This window comes from Polyodon spathula, chromosome 19 (assembly GCF_017654505.1).
Source record: "Polyodon spathula isolate WHYD16114869_AA chromosome 19, ASM1765450v1, whole genome shotgun sequence".
Classification (NCBI taxonomy): Eukaryota; Metazoa; Chordata; class Actinopteri; order Acipenseriformes; family Polyodontidae; genus Polyodon; species Polyodon spathula.
The window spans coordinates 2,053,031-2,074,988 of record NC_054552.1 but is presented as its reverse complement, the minus strand read 5'-3'; the positions used below and the strand labels follow the sequence as shown (position 1 = coordinate 2,074,988).

The following is a 21,958-nucleotide window of genomic DNA, read 5'->3' as shown; positions in this document are numbered from 1 at the left end:
TTTATAGGCAACTAGAATAAATAAAAAAAGGCTTTTATTATTTAGCATTGTTCTCATCTACATAACCTGTTTTGTACTGTTCATTCATTGTGTCTTTTCAAGTGTAATATTAAATAGCTTCCTTGTAAAAGAGGGAGCTGCAGCCCATAAAACAGGCTGATACCAAATGAGTAGGCATCTGCCAAACAAAACATAGTCTTTCTCCAGTATCCACTAAACTGAGAACAAACATGAAATCCCATTGCCTCATTCCCTTGCAGCTCCAGCCTGCCCTGCTGTTGACAATGCTTTTATAGAATCCCTTGAGCTGTTTCATAACCGGAACACTCATACCAACAGAAGAGTTCTGCATTCATATTCGCGTGCTCTGTGAACACTGTAGGGAGCTACATGACTACTGAGAATCAGAGTTCCTTGCCAGAGAAGGGAAGCAAGAACCAGCCCTGTATAGCACACTGCAGGCGGATTACAATTACACTGGTTGTGGCTAACGTTACCATAGTGGTAGGAAGCGAGCTTGAGAAATCCATTCTTCAGCACTGCTGTATAATTTATTTATGGGAATGAAGCTGAAGAGTCAGGCTGAGCTATAGCTGCACATACACTTCATAAAGGAACAGGTTACTGGATATTCACTGTTCATAGACTAGTGCCCTCTAGTGAAAAGAATAATTGCATGTGTTAGTTATTAACTGTTAATTAGAACCACAAATAATGTAAAGATTATTATTATTATTATTATTATTATTATTATTATTATTATTATTATTATTATTATTGTCTAATGATTCTCCATCCCTTATAGTGTTAGCATTCTAAATGCACAATGTTAAAATGTCATACTTATGAGTTTAATTATTCATTTTATATGAGAAGTGAGGAATGATATTATTTGAACTGCTGTTCATTCACATGTCCCTTTAGTGCAGTCAAGAGCACAGAAACCAGTCTTCTGTTTCACAAGACCGTGAACGATGCTCACCTGATGTATGAGGTAATAACATACAGATACATATTGCATGACTGTAATACACATGTGTCACCTATGGGTTAGAGTAAAGATCTTGCATTGGATATTGCAGGGGTTCTCAAACTGGGGGTCGCAGAGACCGCTTGCATTTTCTCTATAATATATATTATATATTAGGCAGGGGTCACGGCAGGCCAGTTACTGGAGGTTCCAGTTTGAGAAAGTTACAGAGCTGCTGGGATAGTGGGTGTGTTTCTAATATAAGATCTGGATCACCAGGGTCATTTCGTCCTCAGGGAGAGTGGGCAGTAGTTGGGGTGGATAGAAGTTCTAAAGGAGCAAAGCATTGCAGTCTAAAGCTGAGGGAACACAAAGACACTTTTTCAGGAACAACAGTGGCTTTAAACCTGGATCCAGAAGACCGCGAGACCTAGTTTGAGGTGGCTCTATCAAACCCCCAAGTCTCCCCTGGTGTGCCGTGCAGTGCCCTGAAACCAAGTCTCCTGAAACCAAGTTCCAAGCCACAAAGTGGCTTTCATGTTCCCTCAGCTTGAGGTGCACCTGCCTGTTATAGCCAAGCCCATTCTACTGTCTGCAGTGGGAGCTCTTTCCATTTTAAGGACTGGTGCTATGAAAGAGATCCATCTGCACTGACCATCTGCTTGGAATTTGTATAGGAGCAAAATGGACAGTTAGTCAGAAATGTGTTCACCCCTATACTCCTTTAGCATCAATGATTACAGCTGAAAAGCCTTCAGAAGTTGATTTAAGCAGCAAATTATGCTGTTGAAAGTCATTTTATTAACTGGATGAAAATTTCTTTTTTTAACAACAGGCAATCCTGCTGACCATCATGTTTAATAAATGCCGCTTGCAGATGCGTACAGTATGCTGGACTCAAAGGCACTAGAACCTTTCTAAAACTGGCGGGGCGGCTAGGGCAAGGTCTGGGGGTGATGGTGTTGCAATGTACAAAGCAAGTGAGTGCAAGCATGTTTAGACATTTGAGGCCAAAGATTTCTGCACTGTCATCACACCAGTTATTTTTCAATATGTGGGGTTTAGGTTACTTTAAAGTACTGATGGGACTTTAAATCTCCATTTACCAAAATGTAACAAATATTTGTGGTCCTGTTCTCATGTAAATAAAGGAGTTTCTTTTTTAATTATATATAACTTGTACCTTGTTTTCCAAAGAAGTTACTGTAATTTAGTGTGAAATTTGACTCTGGTTTAGATTCTGGCAACCCGTATATTGTATATGCTGAACATTTAGACACGGCACAATCTGCAGACTCAAATTAGCTTTCGTACCCGCGTTTAAGGATGGGCTGGAACAAGTAGCTGCTGCAAGTAACTGTGCTGTGTTGTTTTGAATTTCAGCAGATAAAAAGATTTCTGAAGCATCTGGAATCCTTCAAATCCCAGTCCTCTTGACAGCACCCATTTCTGGAACTGTCCGTTCCACTGCCTGAGCGCACCGTTTCAGCGCTGCTGGAGTTAGTGAGCAAACACACCCTCGTTCACCACACACCAATGACAGCAATTTGCTTTTTCAGCTCAGTTCAAACTGATAGTCAAAACAACATGACAAACAGCGTGCTTATATTTTCAACGTAAGGTCCACAATTATGAAACTTACAGTTAGCATAGGACCATAAACTAGCACACTTCGTATCAAATTTACGGTGTCCTGGAACCACTAGGCAGAGCTCAATTAGTTATATTTAACATGTAGCAGGTTATCTTTTCTTTTAGTGTATATATCTAGTATATTACTGCTACTAAGTTTGTGTTGTTTAATTATATTACCCTAACCCTAACCCTAACCTTAATTGGAATGAATGCATTTACTGGTAAATGGAGAATAATGCAAACAATGACCTTGCTAATTACTGTGCTAATCGTTGCCTGGTTAATGTACAGAGCTGTGTTGATAAGCATTCTAGTAGTAGCCTATCCATTAATGAGCCAATGCATTGCCTTTGATCTTCCAGTTCCTGCTCGGAGGCCTGGATATCGACACTGACTACATGATCACCCTGCAGGATGAGGAGCTGGGCTCCCTGCGCCGTGGCCAGGCCTTCATCTCCCTTCTGAACGACGACTGCGTTCCCAGGACTCGCAGCGCCGTGGACCACTGGCTGGCCGTGCTGCAGTCACAGAGGCAGCCTCTGGAAATGGACAGCTATGAGCAGCTGGTGCTGGGGCCGTGTGCTCCGGGTACCAGGTGTGGCTCAGCCGGCGGGACGGAGAGGAGCAGAAGGTTTGGAGCGGGATCTTCGTCCGCCTGGTGAACACCACGCTCATAGACCTTCGTAAATAGAGTTAGTGGGACAGACAGGCACAGTGGCAGGAGGAGGAAAGGCTGTGGTATGCGTTTTCAGTGCGGTAATTGGATTGTTGTGGATTGCGGGAACAGCTCTGAGTACACAATACGTGTATCAGTGCCCCGGAAGCAGCTTGTTACGGACACTTCCATCCAAGCTTCTCTGGATTGAACCATCAGGCAAAATGCTGATTAGAGCAAATGTTTCTACATCCCTGCTGCAATCTGTCTCATGGTGCGTCTCAATCAACACAAATCTGGCTAAACGGAATAACCCTCGAGGTGGGTCTCTGCGAGCCTGGATAACCCGGTTCCGAGCCGGGTATGTGGTTTCACACTACACAGGCCTGTGACCCAGTTAGCCAGGATTTGGGTTCAGACCCAGGTGGGAGTGCCAGTGTGAAAGGGGCTCTAGTAAACTCACAGCAGTTATGTGTTTTGCTGAAGCTAGCTACTTGCATTATCACACCATGTTTCCAGTTTTTCTTTGTCTCAGATTTCTCTATAGTGTAGAAGAGATTAACGCAATAAAGTTAAGTCCTTTTCATCGTAGTTGGGGTTTCAAACCTTTTACAAGGTACCAGGTTATACCACAAAGATTAGTGGGGAGGGAGTGTGGGTGATGCAGCTACGTTATTTGTCGGATCTGCTCACAGACCATAGACTGGGAACCTCTGCATTAGTGAATAGATTTTAATAGAATTGCCCATTTAGGCAGTCTGTCTAGTGTGACAATGGACCTTGAATTACACACAGTAGTTCACAAAGTAAGAAAGCAACTACAATGTATTTTCAGGTCTGTTCTCTGCAAATAATGAATCTGAACTTGGCTATTTGGTCAATGGAGTGGGAAAGTTGTGAGGTATGTAATTACCCTTGTAAAAAAAAATAATACAAATATGTGTTTTTTTCTTAATTATGTTAGTGGGAGAATAGAAACTTCAACGAAAACAAAGAAAAAAAAAACATTTACCTTTGTGTCCAGCTCTGCTACATTTGTCTTGTTACAGTCACCTTTATTTTCATTTAGCATTTCAAAAAGGAAATCAAAAGCGTGTACATTTCAGACCAAACAATTAATCAGAAAGACATTTGTACAGGAAATGAGAGCATCATACACTATATCCATGTCTTACAAAATAAATGATCAATTTTAGTGCATGACCATGTAATATTACATGTACAAATTACCCAAATACCACATATACCATGATATAATATTTCACCTTCCTACAGAAATGATGAGAAACAGTAGCTGGGCATTATATCGCCTTATGATATTTTTAAAATTGTGCTTGTAAAGCTGTTTAATAAAGCACACTGTTTAACTCTGTATTGAGTGCTAAAATAAATTACTTTTTTTCTTAAGTAGTTTTTTTTTAATGAAAATGACTTTTTTGCTTATTGTACAGCTTCCAGTAACTCATTTAATAACAGCAGTTTAAGCTTCATCGAGCGAGCACCCTGCATGTAGACACACGCCCAGTGCCTGAACCCTCCTAATGATGCACGAAGATGTAAATCTACTCATTTTAGAAAAGGAGCCTGCATTGAAATAATTAACAGGCCCTGAATAGATAACAGGAGTATTATACACCTGTCAGGCAGAGGCTGGGACATCCTTTCTCCTCAATTGGGTACTAGAATGAATATGAGGCTGCACTTCATCTCACTGCTAGTCTAGTTTGTGTTCCTGATGAATGCTTAATCACAAAGGAATCGCTCTTTAGGCATTTTGCAAGGCAAATCTACAACAAGTGGACAACTAGAAGGTTTCGAATATTCAAATGCATTCCAAAATAAAAACAATTCCAGTTTTATATGAGCACGGCATTTAAGAACAACAGAGAGACGTCCAAGTGGAAAAACAGCTAATCTTGGGCTTTGATCAGTTGACACAGCAGACAGTGCTTTGTAATGCCTTAAAGAGCTCTGGATGCTCAGCATTAATGGTGAAAAAAACCCCACTTCCAGTCAGTCTTAGCATCATGTCTGTTAAGCGCGCTCATCATAATACAAAAAAAAAAAACAACAACATCATCTTAATAACAGCCATCTGGGAAGCCTTTAACATGCTTCTGAATTAAAAAAACAAACAAAACAAAGCAAAACACAAAAGATAGCTCACATCGGACACACTTTCATTTTTTTTTCATAAATAACTGGTTTGTTTTAATCTCAAGGCGTCTGATTTAGTTTTTCTGTCTCTGCTCCGGGTAGACGAGGAATCCCGTGAATGTGATGTATTTTCCGTGGTTGCTGTAGGCCCCGAAGCCGTCGTGCTGGTGGCTGTAGAGCCAGACTGTGTCCCCTTTCTTCAGGGCAAGCATCAGGCTCTGGCTCTGCATCTCCCTCCTCTTGGAACTGCTGTCATCGTATATCATAGCCTGGACTTCCAGGTGGTTTTTCATGAGCTTCACCGACATGGTCTTGTGCGGGAGCTTCCCGATCGTAAAGGAGAAGTAGTAAGCGCCAGGGACGCGGCAGGTGAACTCACCCGCGCTGGTGTTGAAGTCAGCCCCAATATTCACGAAATCCGTGTCGAACGTCATGGGCTTGTGCTGAAATATGCCCTGGTCCTCTCCCAAGACACTCTGACTCCTGGCCACTGAGAACGCAGACCTGAGGTCATCTTCTTCTTCCTCTTCCTTCTCCGCCACTGCCATCGGCTGATCAGAGAGGATGCGATCCTCCTTCTGAGCGCAGTCTTTATTTCCAACAGTAACCTTGGCATCAGAGGCATGGTTTGACTGCTGATCAGCTGCCTTTTGGTCACTCAGACTGTTTCCCAAGTAGGATGAGGTGTCTGGGTAGATGAGATATCCGTTGAAGGTGGTGTACGGGCCCGTGTTGCTGTAGAGGGCGTATTTTGGGTCCCCATGCAAGCGCAGCCACACCGTGTCACCATACTCCAGCTGCAGCATGGCACTCTGGCTCTGCACCTTCCTGTCCTTGCCGTGGTGCTCGTCGTACACGATCACTTGCACCTCGTTCTTGTTTTTCATCAGCATCACCGAGAGGTTCTTCCTGGGGAACTTGCCCACCGTGAAGGAGAAGTAATACGCCCCGGGGACCCTGCAGCGGAACAGCCCGGTTTTGGGGTCGAAGTCGTGGCCAATGTTGACGTAGACCTTGTCGAAGGTGATGACCATCTTGGGTCCTCCCTCCATGCTGCTGGTCCTGGCCACGGAGAAGGCAGATCTCAGCTCGGTGGCACTTTCTGCGGCTGCGTGGCTGGGAATCAGGAGGCTTGTCACGTGGCAGAGCAATCCGATCAGGAGCTGAAGGGTTGGTGACATCATCTTTCCTACACAAAAAAAGAATAAAAGACTATAAGAATAAAATGTTAGCTGTACTGTAGATTCTGGTTCTAGCAAGAGATTAGCTGCATATATAAGCGATATAAGGGTTTTTTAACCATTGTGACTGCAAGAAAGAAATATATGTTTACATCAAGCTAGCCCTGTTTATTTCTTTTGTAGGAAAATAAGTGAATTGTATTAGACTATTTGAAATGTGTGTCCACACCTTTAAATCACAGGTTTGAATTTAAGCAAGTTTGCATTTGGACTGTTAGGATTCCCGTGTATTGATGTATATTCATGTAGGGGATACAGGAAGTGGGAATGAGAGAGAATTGTGAGTGAGACTTGTAAACAAGACCAAACAGCTGCCCTATCCTCTTTTGCTCTGTCCAGCTCCTCATACCATGGTCTCTCTTTGAATCCGCTTATTGTGTATCAACAATTAATACAGTACACTTTTATAAAAAATATGATATTTGTACTGTATCAAATGCTTCACAGACATGACCTCTGTTTTCCATCAGTACTGTAGCGACTGTACCTACTTCAAACACTGTGCTGTGGTAGGAATAGGAAACGTATTATCGTTTTGTGTTCAAGCAGTGATTTGAACAGAAACCTATTCACCACTATTCTGTATCACTGGTCCAGTAAGAATGCCGAGCTCCCCTCCTTGTCCGTGCTCTAGGTGGCACTACTTCATCACAAACCATCAGCCAGACCTGATCCCAGGACTTCTGAAGTCCATTCTAAATGACTTGTTTTCCTTCTTAATAAAGGTCATTAGCAGATATGAAAAGCAAAAGATTTGGCCCTGCACCAAATATCACTCAGTGTATGAATGTGCAGTTTTAACACCAGCCCTCCCCTCATCGCCTGGGTACATTACACAGGCAGGTACATTATTATCTTATTAACATGCTTTCCATTCTCAGTAAACTGGCATGCTGTTCTCTGATCACTCCGGAAAAATATAAGCTTTATAAATGGCCCTCCCGTGTCTCTGACATTCTGTGATACACAAGGATTTATTGCAGGTCCTGTCAACTGTTTCTTCTATGTCACTTTCCCTGGGCTTCTACTAAGACGACTCCTGGGGTCTTGGCTTACAAACAGGTGAGCATTTTGGCCAGAAACCCAGGAAAAGAACTAAGCTCCATCTGCCTGGAAAAGGGGGTGTAGTAGACAGAGGACAATGTGATCTTTACCAAGCTTAAAGGCAGAAGGTGGATTTGTAACACGGCTCTTGCCCTCTCCTTTCACTCTCCGGAGCGCAGAGACTATTCCAAGCCAGACTGGCTACCTGATACCCATGAATAGGTATTAGAAAGTGCCCATTATGGTTTCCATTCAATAACTGTGTGACTAGCTATGTCGGCTCTTGAGTTTAGCTTTTTGCTGAACATCAGACTGATTATTTTAAGAAATGTTTTTAAGCTTTTAACCCCATCTCACCGACAGTAGACAGGACAGAATCTGTAAGGGCAATGCGTCCCACAACACTACCGGTATGTTCTCATCGGTTTAGATTTTAAGCCAAGCATCTCCAGTGAAATTGAATTAGCACACGACCGAGGCTGTTCCCGTCAGCCACTGATAAAACACCCCCACAGTCAGAACATCTCCGAGCACCAGCTTCTTAATTAGCGTGCAAAGTGCATTCCCAACCTAGGCAGAGTTTGTTATTAAAGGTACTTTAATAACATGCAAATGATTTAGAAGACCGCCGCTGTGTGTATTTGTTCGTCCATTGATAATGCTAATTTGAATTAGACCTTGATTTTAATTGCTTTTTAAGTTGAATCAAATCCCTGCACGTTGTCCATTTCAATTCATTGTAATAAATGTTATTGAGTCATGAGCATGCACATAGATTGAGTTTGAAAATGCCTAGCCCTCTAAACTAACAGGGCTTCAGAGATTTGAAACTGTTACTCAATACAGCCTAGTTTAAAAACCCTTGTTTGGATTAAAGCACATGGATCTGGACTGTTAGGGTTCCTGTATATCGACTGGGGGTTGACCTTCATGTAGGAAAGTGGGAATGAGAGAGATCAACTCATATAGCAGTCATACCCACAGCAACGGACCTTGTCTTCAGGTCTGGACACACAGCTGTTGCCAAGGTCAATTTCCTTGCAGGTAATGCCTGCTGTGTTTGATAATAGTGCTTAATTAAACACTCCTTGACTCTGCTGGCGCTTGGCAAGCTAATCAGAAAACCCAGTGAGCACTGTGTTGAGCGGCTGCTTGTGAACCGAGAGAAAACCAAACTAAAAGATGTTTAAAAATTCTTTGTTTACCAATTCCATCCATCAGTCCAGTGTTACTTTCCCAGCCACATTGCCCACATTTGCTGCCTGTGAGAATCTACCACCTTTGACCCCTAACATCTGACAAGTGTATATGTAATGCTTTTTTCCACATCCTTGTAATAGATCTCTCTCTCTCTCTCTCTCTCTCTCTCTCTCTCTCTCTCTCTCTCTCTCTCTCTCTCTCTCTCTCATTGTAAGGTGATTACACAGTTTTTTTAATCGATCTACGACCACAGGGGTGATTAATCAATTAATCATGAATTGATTGCCACTCATTTCTCATATAAAAAAAGCTGTTTGAAGGTTTCTGTTTTACAGCCATGACTTGCATTCAGTTTGAAAGACTGCCTCGTACACAAAGCTGAATCTGCTAGATCTTCAAAGGGAAGGATGAAGTCAGATGAGCAGGAAAGGTGATAGTTCAACCAGACTCACCTCTAGAAACCCATCCTGCGGGATTTCACACCTCGCACATGAAAAGCTGACCCCCAGACACCCTTTCCAAGTGTTCGGTACGTCAGCTTTTAAAATCTTGAAGCACGAAGACCACAGACTCACTCAAACAACAAGTTAAAAGACGATGCTTCCTGAAAGCCTTGCAGAAAGCTATAACACTTCACACTGTCTTTAACTTTATAGCAGGGAGCAGGGAAGTTATTCCAACAGTCACGCTTCAAGCACTGCTATTTTTGACTTTGCAAATGTTTTTTACATATCTATAGCGACACTATAACCTATTCATGTGCAGAAAAAAAGCTGTTAAATTATTGTCCACAATCGCTGTTTCCTCTTTTCATACCTCATTTTGTTATTTCTTGTTTCCTTAAAAATAAAATCATGAATGTTTTAGTACAACTTTTTTTATTGGTTCCATATGCTTGCACTATATGAAATGAATTTAATTGGAGCAAGTTCTATGCATAAACTCATTATATTAATTTCCTCAGAAGAGGGGGATTTGTAATGCACTGTATTTGTTATACACAGCTGTGTGTTTAACAATGCCCTGGCGATAATCGTACTGATCATTGCATGCATTTCCACATCTCTAATGCTGTTTCTAAATGCTGGAATAGTTTCAGTTTTTAAAAACCTCATTCGGCACAGATAAGGGTGGCTCTTTCATCAGTTCTCTTTGAAGGCGGCAGTCCTTTATCTCGACACATAATGAACTCCTATTCAGATTGTATGAAAAAAAAATCTGTTGACCTGAATAACAAACTTAAATACAGTATATATTATTGTACAAGCTTTGTATTCCTGCATAATCTCAGGTGGTTAGCTCTGCACTATTTTGGCACAAATGCGCTCATAACTTTTGTGTTATCCTGCCTCCCTCTGCTTTTTCAAGGTTAGAGTTAAGTTGCTGGGGTTTATAGAAAGCTAGATGAGAATAAAGCAATACTATTCCTGTGGTTTGACAATGGAATCTGTCATAGTCCGAAACTGGTACACTGTGCCACTGCCTTCTGTTGGAATAAAACACACACACACACACACACAAAGCTGCAGGAGATAAATGGCACTATTAATCACTGTCTCTGTTACAAAGAATCAAATCCCATGGAGAATGGCTTGCTTATCAGAGCTCTCTTGAAACAATCGGGAAAGGTTGTTTAAAGATATGAATAATACATTTCAGTAAGCAACAGAACAGGTGAATATTATCATAGCATTGAATTAAAAAAGGGATGGCTGTTCTATGAATCTTCAACTATATTGCAGGTTCCATATAGGTGTTCTAGAATCAAAAGCAAGACAGAGAAAACAAATACTGTTTTGTGGGCTGATTTGGCCTTGTTAGTTTATAGATGCAATAATAATAATAATAATAATAATAAATAATAATAATAATAATAATAATAATAATAATAATAATAATAATAATAATTACAGTGGCAATGGCAAGATGAATTAGGCTAGTCTAGGACCATGCCTCAGGTATGCACTAGAGAGGAAAGCCAAGGGTAAATGTTTCAATAACTTGAAGCTTCAAGCTGTAATCCAGACAAATATCCCTCCAATAATCAACAAGGTAACAAGCAAGTAACCAAGACCCCATTCACACTTGCAATTTAAGGCAGCCTTTTCTCATATGTGAACACTCCAAAAAAGAAAAGGCAGCCCAGGGCCAGCCTAGGCTTAGGTCACTGTTTTGGGCCAGCACAGTCGTGTGAACAGGGTCTCGAGCAATAAAGACATCCAGTATTTATGCTTATAAATAATTATAAAGACTGGATATGAGAAAATAAAAGGTTTAGCCTCCCTGAGTGTACAGGACGTATTATTCAACCACAGGGTTCTTCATTTGTTCTCAAATAAAGGATGAAGAACGAATGCTTCTGTCTCCAGGCTTTATCACTTTGTAATGTTTTCACATTTGCAATTCCCTATTCCCTCCACCCCAGCCCCTTAATAATGTTTCGCTGCTATCTTTGGAACCCCCAGAGGAAGACGGCATAAACAATCCGTTTACTGACAATTAAAGAGAAAGAAACGTAACCCATTTGTGATGCCACGAGGGGGGAGATTAATCCCAAATGTCTGGTGGGTGGGCCCTTTAGTTCTTAGAATTCTCTGCAGAGAGGCTGACAAACAGGCAAAACAAGATCCTATCCGCAATGCTTTTTATCAGCTCTCCTGCATTGGTCTTTTCCTGAGGAAATGTCCTTTTTTTTCAAAAGCATTAAAAACTCATTATAGAAGTGAGAAGTCAATTAGGGCAATATTTTTTAATACAAGCTCCATTCATATAGAACATACGTGGGTCTCAGGCGAGGGAAATGACACTAATTATTGACGTAGTGAGTGAACTTGGAGCATGACTTGTTTAACTTCCCAAACAGTAATTGTAATGACAGTTACTGTAGGTGTCTGCAATAGAGTCCAGCAATAATGCTGCTAGAAACCTAACAAAGCTTTTTGTTTGTAATGAAGGCATTTATTAAAATGTGTTTTATGTTATATTTTGGCCTGGATTGTAAGTTAGCTCACTGAGGACATGTCTCAAGACTTAAATAACGTAAACCCTACCTTGATACACAGAGCTATCAGCTTTGAAGGCTGACCTTTTCACGCTATCACGTAATGGAAGAACCACCTCATCATAGCCAATTAATGCTTGTGTTTATGCATTTGCTGTATCTGTACTTGCCTTGCGCCCTGTGCAATGTAAACTACTCAATCCTGAATTAATCATAGGTTGTAAAATGGTAGGAGATTTCTGTTTTCAAAGTAGATTGTAGAACGAAGGTCATTTTGAGAGGCTCTTGATGTTAATGGGCTCAGTGCAATACTAGGTAAGATTGTGTGTGTGCCTGAGATTCTTATCTGTGGGAGTTGAGGAGTACTGCTACTCCTCCAAGGTTAACTAAACAGTCTAGATGAGAAAAAAAAAAAAAACAGGATTGCGTGCCTCTCCCTCGTTCTTATCCTGCCTGTGGAAAGAGCAGATTGACAGACATTAACCCTATGGAGCTGTACTGGATGAGATCAGGTGATCTACAGCTCCTTCTGGATAACTGACTTCAGTGGGCACTGGGGTTATATAATATCTGTACTCCCACAGGCAGGAGCGCTGGAACTAGAGGTGCTGGGGGTGCGGTAGCACCCCCTTGGCTTTGCATGGCTTCCATCATATACAGGGGTTACAGTTTTCTTCAATGGCCTTCAGCACCCCCACTATAAAAATTGTTTCAGTGTCTCTGCCTGCAGGCTGTTATTAATATAAACTGTATGAGCCCTTTGCAGATGCTTAATTTGAGGATGACAAATGTATTAACGAACAAGTTATTAATGGTTATAAAAACCTTTCACAAATGCTTTGTAATGTGTTTTTGCGGGGTCACCTTTTTCCTGCGAACACCCACATTCCATCATTAACATGGGGTTTTATTTACATTCCTCAAGGATTGCCCAAGGATTATGACTGCCACTTTGCATCAGTGCAATTATATTGGTCCGTGAGGCGTCTTTTGAGTGTAGATTGCAACTCAAGCGGATTTACTGTACAGATCAATGTTGCCAAACTCGTAAATACAGCAGCTGAAGCACAGTCATCATGACTGTAATACCAGATTAAAAAGAATCTAAACCCAGGTGAAAAATAGACACAGATCAAGTGTAATTGAAACTCATCAGCATTACTGACAGTGGAGAACAGAATGGCATATAAATGTGCTGTTTCATATGCACAGACAGGGGAACGAAGGCACTTACAATGAGGAGGTGATCAAAATGTTCTTCTGACATTTGAGGTCAATGAGTTTAGTAAAGGGTGACTTTTAAAGTCAGTCCCTGTGCCACCTTTCAAGAAGAAGTACGAAATGGTCAAAACGATTCCCGGGATGTCTGTCTGGCTGTGTGTTATGGCATTTATTGAAATATTTATTAACTAGTCTTGTTGTTAACCCTTAAAATATGCATTTGTATTCCATTGCAACGTTGCCTGCTGACGTTTTCCAGACCCTGGATTTCTGAAGTGTATTTAATCTCTATTCAGATGATTTATATGGTCGTCTCAATAGAACACATTTCTATTTTCTCATTTTTCCAGCACGCAGTTTGACAGGTGTGAATGTGACGCGAGTCGATTTCCCAGGAATGTGAAGACACGCTGTATAAATATAGAGCAATTTGTTCCATTGTGATGCAGACCGAACACGATGAGACACGGTATTAACTTGGTTTGTTCTCTCGCTCTGGAGATTAAGCAAACACCCTAAGGGAGTATGTGTAGGGAAGGATCATCTCTTAAAAATTGCTCAAGTCTGTCATCCCTGTACAGTATGTTGAAACTTATACAGCCCCATTTGTTCAGGCTATGCAGGAGCAATATTCTAGCGCCCTCTCTAGTGAGGGACCCAACACAAGTGACTGTTTGAGGAACCTCTTAGAATGCTCTTAAAAGAGAAATGCAAACAGAACGCTAACAGTCTTTAGGGAGTATCTATTTCTGTAAAGGGCTTCCTCCAGACTTCTGTTTTTACATATGGAAAGTGTTATGTGAAAAACAAAGGTCTTTTTTTCTTTTTTTTTGAGGGGGTGGAGGGCGGGTGAAAGCTTTTGAAATGGCACACATGCTACTTTATTTCTTTATGCTTGAAAAATTCCATTGCTTTCCAAAGGACATTTCAGGCTGAGGAGCCAGCAGGAGCCAATTGTGTTTATTTTAGTCAGGTTTCCTGGGGCATCATATTGATTTGTGTGAATTCTATGAATTTCAATACAGGATTTAAAAAAAAAATGTTATTCATTCTTGACAAGGAAATGCTTTTAACTTCCCTGTTCCTGTCTAGAGACTCTCAGAGTCCAGCGTGCTTCCTTGCAGCACAGGTTCAAACAGCTAACTCCACACACAGACACTGCATGACCCCACTGCTATTAGAATCTAATAGTGTTATACTACAGCACACCCTGCAGTGTGTGTGTGTATTGCTAAATACATTAAAAATGTGTTTCTGTGAAGCAGGGCTGTTTTCTCTTCAGCCTGTCTGACTCATTGAAGTCCAAGGTTTTTAAAAGGTTTGAAAAGATTGTAAGGAGTCTTAGGTGGAAGCAAGCTAGTCAAACTGCAGCATACTAAGGTGGTGGTTTTAATTAACAGAAAACTGTGTCTGTGTAGCCCGTCCATCAGTCTGTCTGACTGTCTCTCTGTCTGTCATGCTGTAGATGATAACTGCCTTGATTTGACTCTTGAATTTTCAACAACCTCTGATCACACACTCCCAGCCCCCCATTTTCAGATTGCATTTGGCTATAATCCAATAAAATAATTTTATGCAAATATTTTCAACCTTTCAGGTCTTGCCCTCTAAGTTATGTTGCACTTTGTAATCAACAATCCGTGAATGAATCAATAACACTTTTTTTTTTTAAATGTGGACCTAAGAAAATGTGTTCAGAAGGGAGGAAAAGTTATTGATTACACAGTATTTAATAAGCAATACTAGTAATTGCAATGTCATTTTAGCTTCATTTAGAATTAAGGCCTGTTCCAGTCCAGATCTGTTGTATCGAACCAATAAAACCCTGGCCTTGCTCTTTAGATGGTTCACTATTTAAGTGGAATGCCCAGAGGACTTGTCTAGTCTCTGCTCTGAGTCCTTATAAATGACAGATGATAGCCCGTCTATGCAGACGCTACTCAATAGCACTGCCCTGTGAAACAGCATGGATTTACAGCTGTGTAATTGTGATTTGGTTCTGATTTAACTGGGGCCTGAGAGGGAGCTGCATTATTGCAGATAAGAGATGTCTCTGCAATATAACTCATCGTTAGAAGATATCTAAAGGCCAAGCAATCCTAGAAATTCAATCCTTGCGATCTTTAGTTCAGTTTTACAGTAGTACTTAATAGGAACGTACATGTTCAAATGTAAATATTGCCTTCAAATTCATGCATGAACCTGGAGCTGTTATGACCGCTGGCATCACACTAATTAAAATACTGTATCTAATAACAGCTGCAGGCACAGTATTTCACTAGTGTGCATAAAAAAAAGCTGGAAACTCATAGTGGTTAGTGAGTCTGTGTGTTTCTATGTGTGCACTAATACATATAACTATCCTTAAGAGTAAGTTGCTAGTCTGTCTCACCTGAGATAATACATGAGATTTAAAACACTGGAACTAAATAAGCTAAAGAAGCACACATCTGTATATGAAACATCTCTTTACTATGCACTTATAGAAGGATACAGTACAAAGCAAATACAATGGTAAAGGGGCACTTACTGCAGTGTACAAACATTAAAAACAGGTTCTTTTGTATGTACACAAAGATTAAATATTTCAATATTTCATGCATGACGAATTGGGGAGCCTTATGGTTTCCTATAAGTTATTGATCAATATCTTGGGTGTCGCACAATTAGTACATACAATGTGTACACACGCATGCATGCACACACATATTTGTTGAGTTGCTTTATTTGAATGATCCTACACATCGAAATGAATCAGATTAGCACTCAGCTGACAGGCTCCCACAGGGAGTTTTTATGCATGTTCTACTTTTGCACAGTAGATCAATGGACGCCAAAGATAACTGCAGAGCCGTCTTTGGAAAGATCAGTGAGTTGCGAGAAAAAAAAAAAAAAAAAACCCGACAGACAGAAGCATTGTTCCAAAGCATCAGGGACCGCGGCGGGAACCCCATTCTGTCGTGGCGGGAACGCCAGCCTGTCGCAGAGGGCCAGCCGGGCAGTCTGCCTCTATAAAGAAACTGCCTCTCGTTCCTCAAGGTTCATCTCTGCCGTGCTCTCATATAACTCTCTCATGATTCACTGTCTCTGATACTGTCAGGCTTCCCTGTGGAAGTCAAGCAGACTCGCATCAAAGACAGCATGAAAGCCAGCTTCAGTCTGACATGCTGTTTAAAGAGGCAGTGTCTCTGGTACAATCTCGCAATATGTTCGCACTCTGAGGCTTACATTAGAACGGCTCGTAAATAACAAAACTGCACTTGTGTGTGAGTTGCACCGGAAATATTAATGCTTCAACAGCGATGGTGTTATTTGCTCCTGCTACGAGGAGTGTGTGTGGCTGATAATATCATAATCTTGTTCTCAAAATAGCAACCCTTGTAAGTCTTTAAACTGTGTCACTGACTCAAGATGGCAGATCTATATTGGTTCAGCGCCCATCAATTACACCCAATTAAATAATATCTTATTAATGAATTCAGATGCATGGCAGTAGTGTTGCATGGAATATTACTCAAAGGGAGTTTTATTTATTTATTTTGCCATTGCCTGTGATGTAATAATGTTTTACTCTCTGGCAATATAGCTTGAATGAGTTTAACGTGTGAAACAAACAAAACACCAGCTCTTGGCTTCACCAGTATACTGCAATATACAACGCAAAGCAACGATACTAACGATACTACCAGACAAAATATTCAACCTTATGCCAAAAATGCAAAAACCTGTAGGGGCTAAACTAATTAAAGCAATATGCCTGGTGGATGAAAATAAATAGCACCAGGGCACTGCATTTATGTATTCGACAGAACAAAACATTGAAAATAACGTTTACTCATGTAATTAAATAAAGCCTATTGCCAATAGTGATCTGTCTTCCAAAAGCTGTTAACAATGTGCGTTTGGTTAGTGCTGTGGAATGCACTGGTGCATTTTCTTATCAGTGGGTTTATTCAGACCCTGCATTTCAAGCTGTGCTTCTGTAATGCACATTGCAGTCTCTCCTCTTGTTATAACTAAAGCTGAGGGCGCTGTGTGCAGGTGCTTGGCAACAGGATTCATGCATTTACAATGCTGCTGCTTCATCAGGGACAGATGCAGAAAGCAACCCTGTTCTGCGTAGTGCTGGCTGAAATATTTTACCTTCTTAATACACCAAATCCCCTTTCATGGAGTCAAGACATAAGGGTTTGTTTAAGGAAAATGCTACTGGATCTTAAATCACATGGTAACAGGGTAAAGGTGCATCAAAACAGCCCTTGTGTTAGCAATGCCTTTCCAGCGTAAGATTGCTTTGTGGAAGCTTAACATGATAAAAGACATTGGGAGATAGATAACACTTTACACGAAGTGTCTCTAATTACTGTGTATTTACATAGTAGTTACTTAGTAAAAACATGTGTACTTACACATAATTACAGTGTTAGTATGCATAGTTACAATGCACTCAATGTGTAAATCTTTTTTGCGCAATATAACCCTAACCCTTTTCTGATACAATACTTACATATATCATGCAAAAACATTTACACATTAAGCACATTGCAACTATGCATAATAACATTGTACTTCTGTTTCATTACACATGTATTTACTAAGTAACTACTATGTGAATACACAGTCATGTAAAGTGCCTACCAATCACACTTGCTACACTTATAGCTGTTCCTTGGTACTCTTAAACGTGTTTGAACATTGCACGACGATTGAGCTGAGAAAAATTCAACCCTGGCGATCGTTCTCTCTTGGATTGCAAGCCAGTCACACGCCTGGCGACTCGCCCACAGCGCCGGTCGAGCGATCGAAGTGTGAACCACCCTTTACTTAAAGCCTTCGGTTGCTTTCAAGCTTTCTTTTTCAACGCTACAAGCAGAGGTCCAACGTGACAGTGTGAAAATCCCTGCAAATCCACTTTCACCCGACCAGATGGACTCGGACAGGCAGGAGCGCGGTGCCAGCAGCAGAAAAATGAAAGCATTCCCAAGTGGTCTGCGGGTGAGGAGGAATAATTACACTGACGAGAGAAGGCTCCCTCCCTTGCTCACACGTAGATTAACTTACAATTGGAAAGTGCACTTGACATTAATTCCTGGATAATACTGTTCTGCTGTCAGACGTCTATGTTAATTGCCAAAATTATTAGCTCAAAGAACAGACCTTTTCAGTTTAAAGATAAAAGCATTGTATGTGTCCTGTGTAGCTGTATGGTTCCTTAGGGCTTTTTCTGTATTGGGTCAACAAAGAAGCAATGTTCTACAGAGAGGGTTCCGTATGAAACCGAAAGATTCTAAATAGAACCACAAAGAGTCCAATGTTCCAATGCTTACGGTTAGTGTGTGGGTTGTCACCAGTAGTTCCTTGCATGTACAGTATGACCGCAAATCCATATGAATTACAATGGAATAGCTGTTATAGCCGTGGCGTTGCAATTAGTTGGCAAACATTACACATATTTTTTATATTCATAATGGGAAACTTCACCCCTAGATTGCATATATATATATATTTGCATTTGTGTTGATATTATTAAAAAATGTTCATTTTTTGTGTTCAAAATTGTCCATTATGGTTGAGATCACTCCATAGCACTCCCCTTGAGACAGCAAATCTGTATGTTCAAGCTGGGGTCTCTGCTGTATTCATTCAGGCTGTTCTTTGTGCTCAACCTGTGCGTTATTATTCTAAAGAACTCACTGAAATGCCTTCTATGTGCTGTTGTGCTACCCTTGCTGTGAAGCCAAGCAGGGGACACTAGAACTGGACAGAACCGCTGAGATACAATATCTCTTCTTTCAGGGATCTCTGTGTCTGGGAAACGAGGGATAAACAACATCTACAAACACATGCATTTAAAATGTGTATCTCTATACCAGACTGGGGAAATCGTTTCTAAAGATGGAAATACATGAAATAAAAAAGCTGTTGTAGCTAATCATGGTGGTAAGACTGCCTTGGCACTGTGTCCCAACGAATGATGCAGGCATTCTCACGAGACAATGACTAGAAGGAGATAGAAGGGTACATTTAGTCAGAGCAAAGGGCATGGAGCTGACCCTAAGGTTCTTTTAAATCATGCATGGTATTCACAAAGTATTCAGATTCGTAACGCATTGTGCCTGTAAGTATTTTGCAGTCTGATGTGTTCACTGGTACGCACATGATTTATGAATAGAGCTCTGTTGTTAATTGTACTAGTGTTCTTCGGAACTGGGCAGGGGGTGATAAAGATACTCTAAGTTCCATTGCTGTAACAGCATTCTTACTTTCTGTGTACTATCATATCATGCAACAAATGCTCCCTTGAGATACTGCATTAGTCAACTGCATTAATAATTTATCCCCCACCCGCACCAGAGTATAGTTCATGTAAGTTGTGTATAAGTAAAGTGCAATTAGATCAGCAATGCTGAAGTTTTGTTAACGACTACTGCTGAAATTTTATTTTACAATGCTTGCTATAGAGCTTTGAACGAAAAACAGCACACTCAAACTTCTGCGTTTCCCTGGGTTTGCTTCAAGCAAAAACAAAAAGCACAACACATTGTATCATCCACATTTACTGAAAATAAACAGCAGCAACAATCTACCATTGCAGCTTGGCATGTAATATTACACCAGCCGCTACTACACGCTGCAAAAAGACAGGTGAGCCACTTCTAAAACGGTTAAGGTTCCTTGTTCATTATTAATGCCCATTTGATCCTTTTAGATAAATTATGCATCATCAGGAATACATTAAGAATTAGATTGATATTAACATGCAGTTGCAATAGTGTGCATTAGCAAGATGATGCATAGAATACAGGGCTCCCCATAGTTGTCACCTTACCTGTAATCACTGGGAGGACACTAGAAGTGCTGCCGAGTTTCTCAAATTCAAGTTTTCCTTCCAGTTAAATTCCAGCATGTAGCTTTGAACACCCTTGCAGTCCTAAGTGGAGCTGGGCTAGGGGTGGGGTGGAGGTATCAGTCCAACAAGCCCCTTACTGTATTCTCGGAAAGCTGTCCTTACTGCTATCTGGCTGCTCTGTGTACATGCATATACGCTGAAAGCACCAGTAGAGGGATTTAAATACAAAAGGGGTCCTTGTACTGTTCAGGGGGGTTTGTGAGGGGCTGTGCCTAAGAGCAGGAGCACTTCAATGAATGCAGGGGGGCTTCCTTATTGGGCAAGGGTGTTTCCAAGGTTCTGAGTACATCAGACCTCTGGGAATGGAATGTAACTGGGGGTTAGGTAATCAGCATACACACAGGGGTGGGATTGAAGCCCTGAGTACACAGAGAATTAAAACTAAAGTATGTGTATGGGAATACAGATGGGGGGAGGGCTTTGATAAAGAGACTAACTAGGTGTCATGATTTTACTGGGCTTCTAATGCGTGTTTCCCATGCTTAACTCTGTCTGGGATATTTTCCTGCCTTCAATGCATCTACAGTGCTTTACTGCTCTATTACTGTGTGATACTGCAGGCCATGAGCTGTTATTAAAGTGCCCTCATGCATTGTTCATACAGGCTCTTAAAATGAAGAGATAATAATATTAGAAAAAATATTAACAAAGATAATAGAGTATGATAAAGATTTATTTGTGTTTATCATAAGGTTCAGGGAATGGTCATTTTTTTCTCTCTTGTGAGATTTAAACACAGTACTTATTTTGTGCCATGTGAAATACAATAATGTTAAAATACAGATTCATCAAATGACACAAAAGCGAAGATTGAGCTGTGGTTTGCAATGGCTGCTTCATCTGTATTGCTGTGCTGCAGATTATGTCAGCATTGAAGACCTCTGATCTCAGGCATGTATAAGAAATCACATATAATCCGGCTTGGGCTCAATTCCTTTTTTAAAATCAATTCCCAATTTCAACCCCCTTTAATCGGTTCCAACACATCATTGATTGCAATTGCAGTCAGCAGTATTCTGTTTAAATGATCTTCACACAATGGCAACATACTACTTAAATTGAAGTCCCTGTTAAATTTGCTTTAAATGAAAGCAGTTGAACAATCAAAACAATTATTACAGCTTTAAAATACCAATTCCAATTCCTATCAATATAATAGGATTGTAATTACACTGTAATGCATTGTTGGTCACCACTAAGTCCTTTAATAACACATTTATAGATGTTTTATAAATGGAATGAAACACTTAAGTGCTATCATTATTTCTCTAGGATAGACTCTGTGTTGTTTGCAGAAGGTCTTGGCTGGGAAGCTACACAGGGAAGTAAAGAGACTTGTCCACACGGCAAGTAGCAGAGCTGGCATTTAAAACCAGTATCTCTGAAGACCAAGTCATTAGCACAAAGCACAAGACTGCAGTAGGCTATAGTCTACTGACTCGATCACATTAATCTTCATATTGAACCTCTCACTGTCATTGACTGTGGTCCCTCCAGATCAGGGGGAGAAAGATTATAGCACGGAAGCTTCTTGACTTGCTTTTCAGTCTGCAGTGTCAATCTGTCGTTGTCTGTAAGCACCCAATTCACCCTAATAAAAAAAACCCTATGTGCATGCTGTGTATCCCAGATTAAAAACGTGCGTCTCTGCAAGACCACTTCTAGACAAATCCATTGCTTTTGCTATTCCAGATAATGGGGTCTGTTTTAATGATTTAAATAGCTTTTGCTATTGCAAGCCTTTTTAGTGTAAATATTAAACAGCCAGTTCGGTCTACACTAGAGGAGGAAGTGTTAAGAATGTGTAATGAAGGTACATTAGAATTAGTCATTTAGCAGTCGCTTTTATCCAAAGCAACATACAGAGACTAGGGGCTGAACTGCTGCTGCTGCTGCAGAGTTACTTTCAATAGGACCTTGGTTT

The 21,958-nt window shown here is 40.7% G+C and overlaps 1 protein-coding gene across 1 annotated transcript; it reads right to left on the bottom strand.

Annotated features, from left to right (window-relative positions):
• Positions 1 to 4,285: 4,285 nt before the first annotated feature.
• Positions 4,286 to 20,204, bottom strand: LOC121294377 (complement C1q tumor necrosis factor-related protein 4-like). Its single transcript, XM_041218004.1, has 2 exons — positions 19,954 to 20,204; positions 4,286 to 6,606 (listed from the first exon to the last, which is right to left on the bottom strand). The coding sequence occupies exon 2, from the start codon at positions 6,599 to 6,601 to the stop codon at positions 5,492 to 5,494; it is 1,110 nt and encodes a 369-aa protein (XP_041073938.1). The 5' UTR covers positions 6,602 to 6,606; positions 19,954 to 20,204; the 3' UTR covers positions 4,286 to 5,491.
• Between the last annotated feature and the right edge of the window lie 1,754 nt (positions 20,205 to 21,958).

Excerpts from the sequence above, each read along its gene's own strand:
- LOC121294377 (XM_041218004.1), bottom strand. The coding sequence starts at position 6,601 with ATGATGTCACCAACCCTTCAGCTCCTGATCGGATTGCTCTGCCACGTG.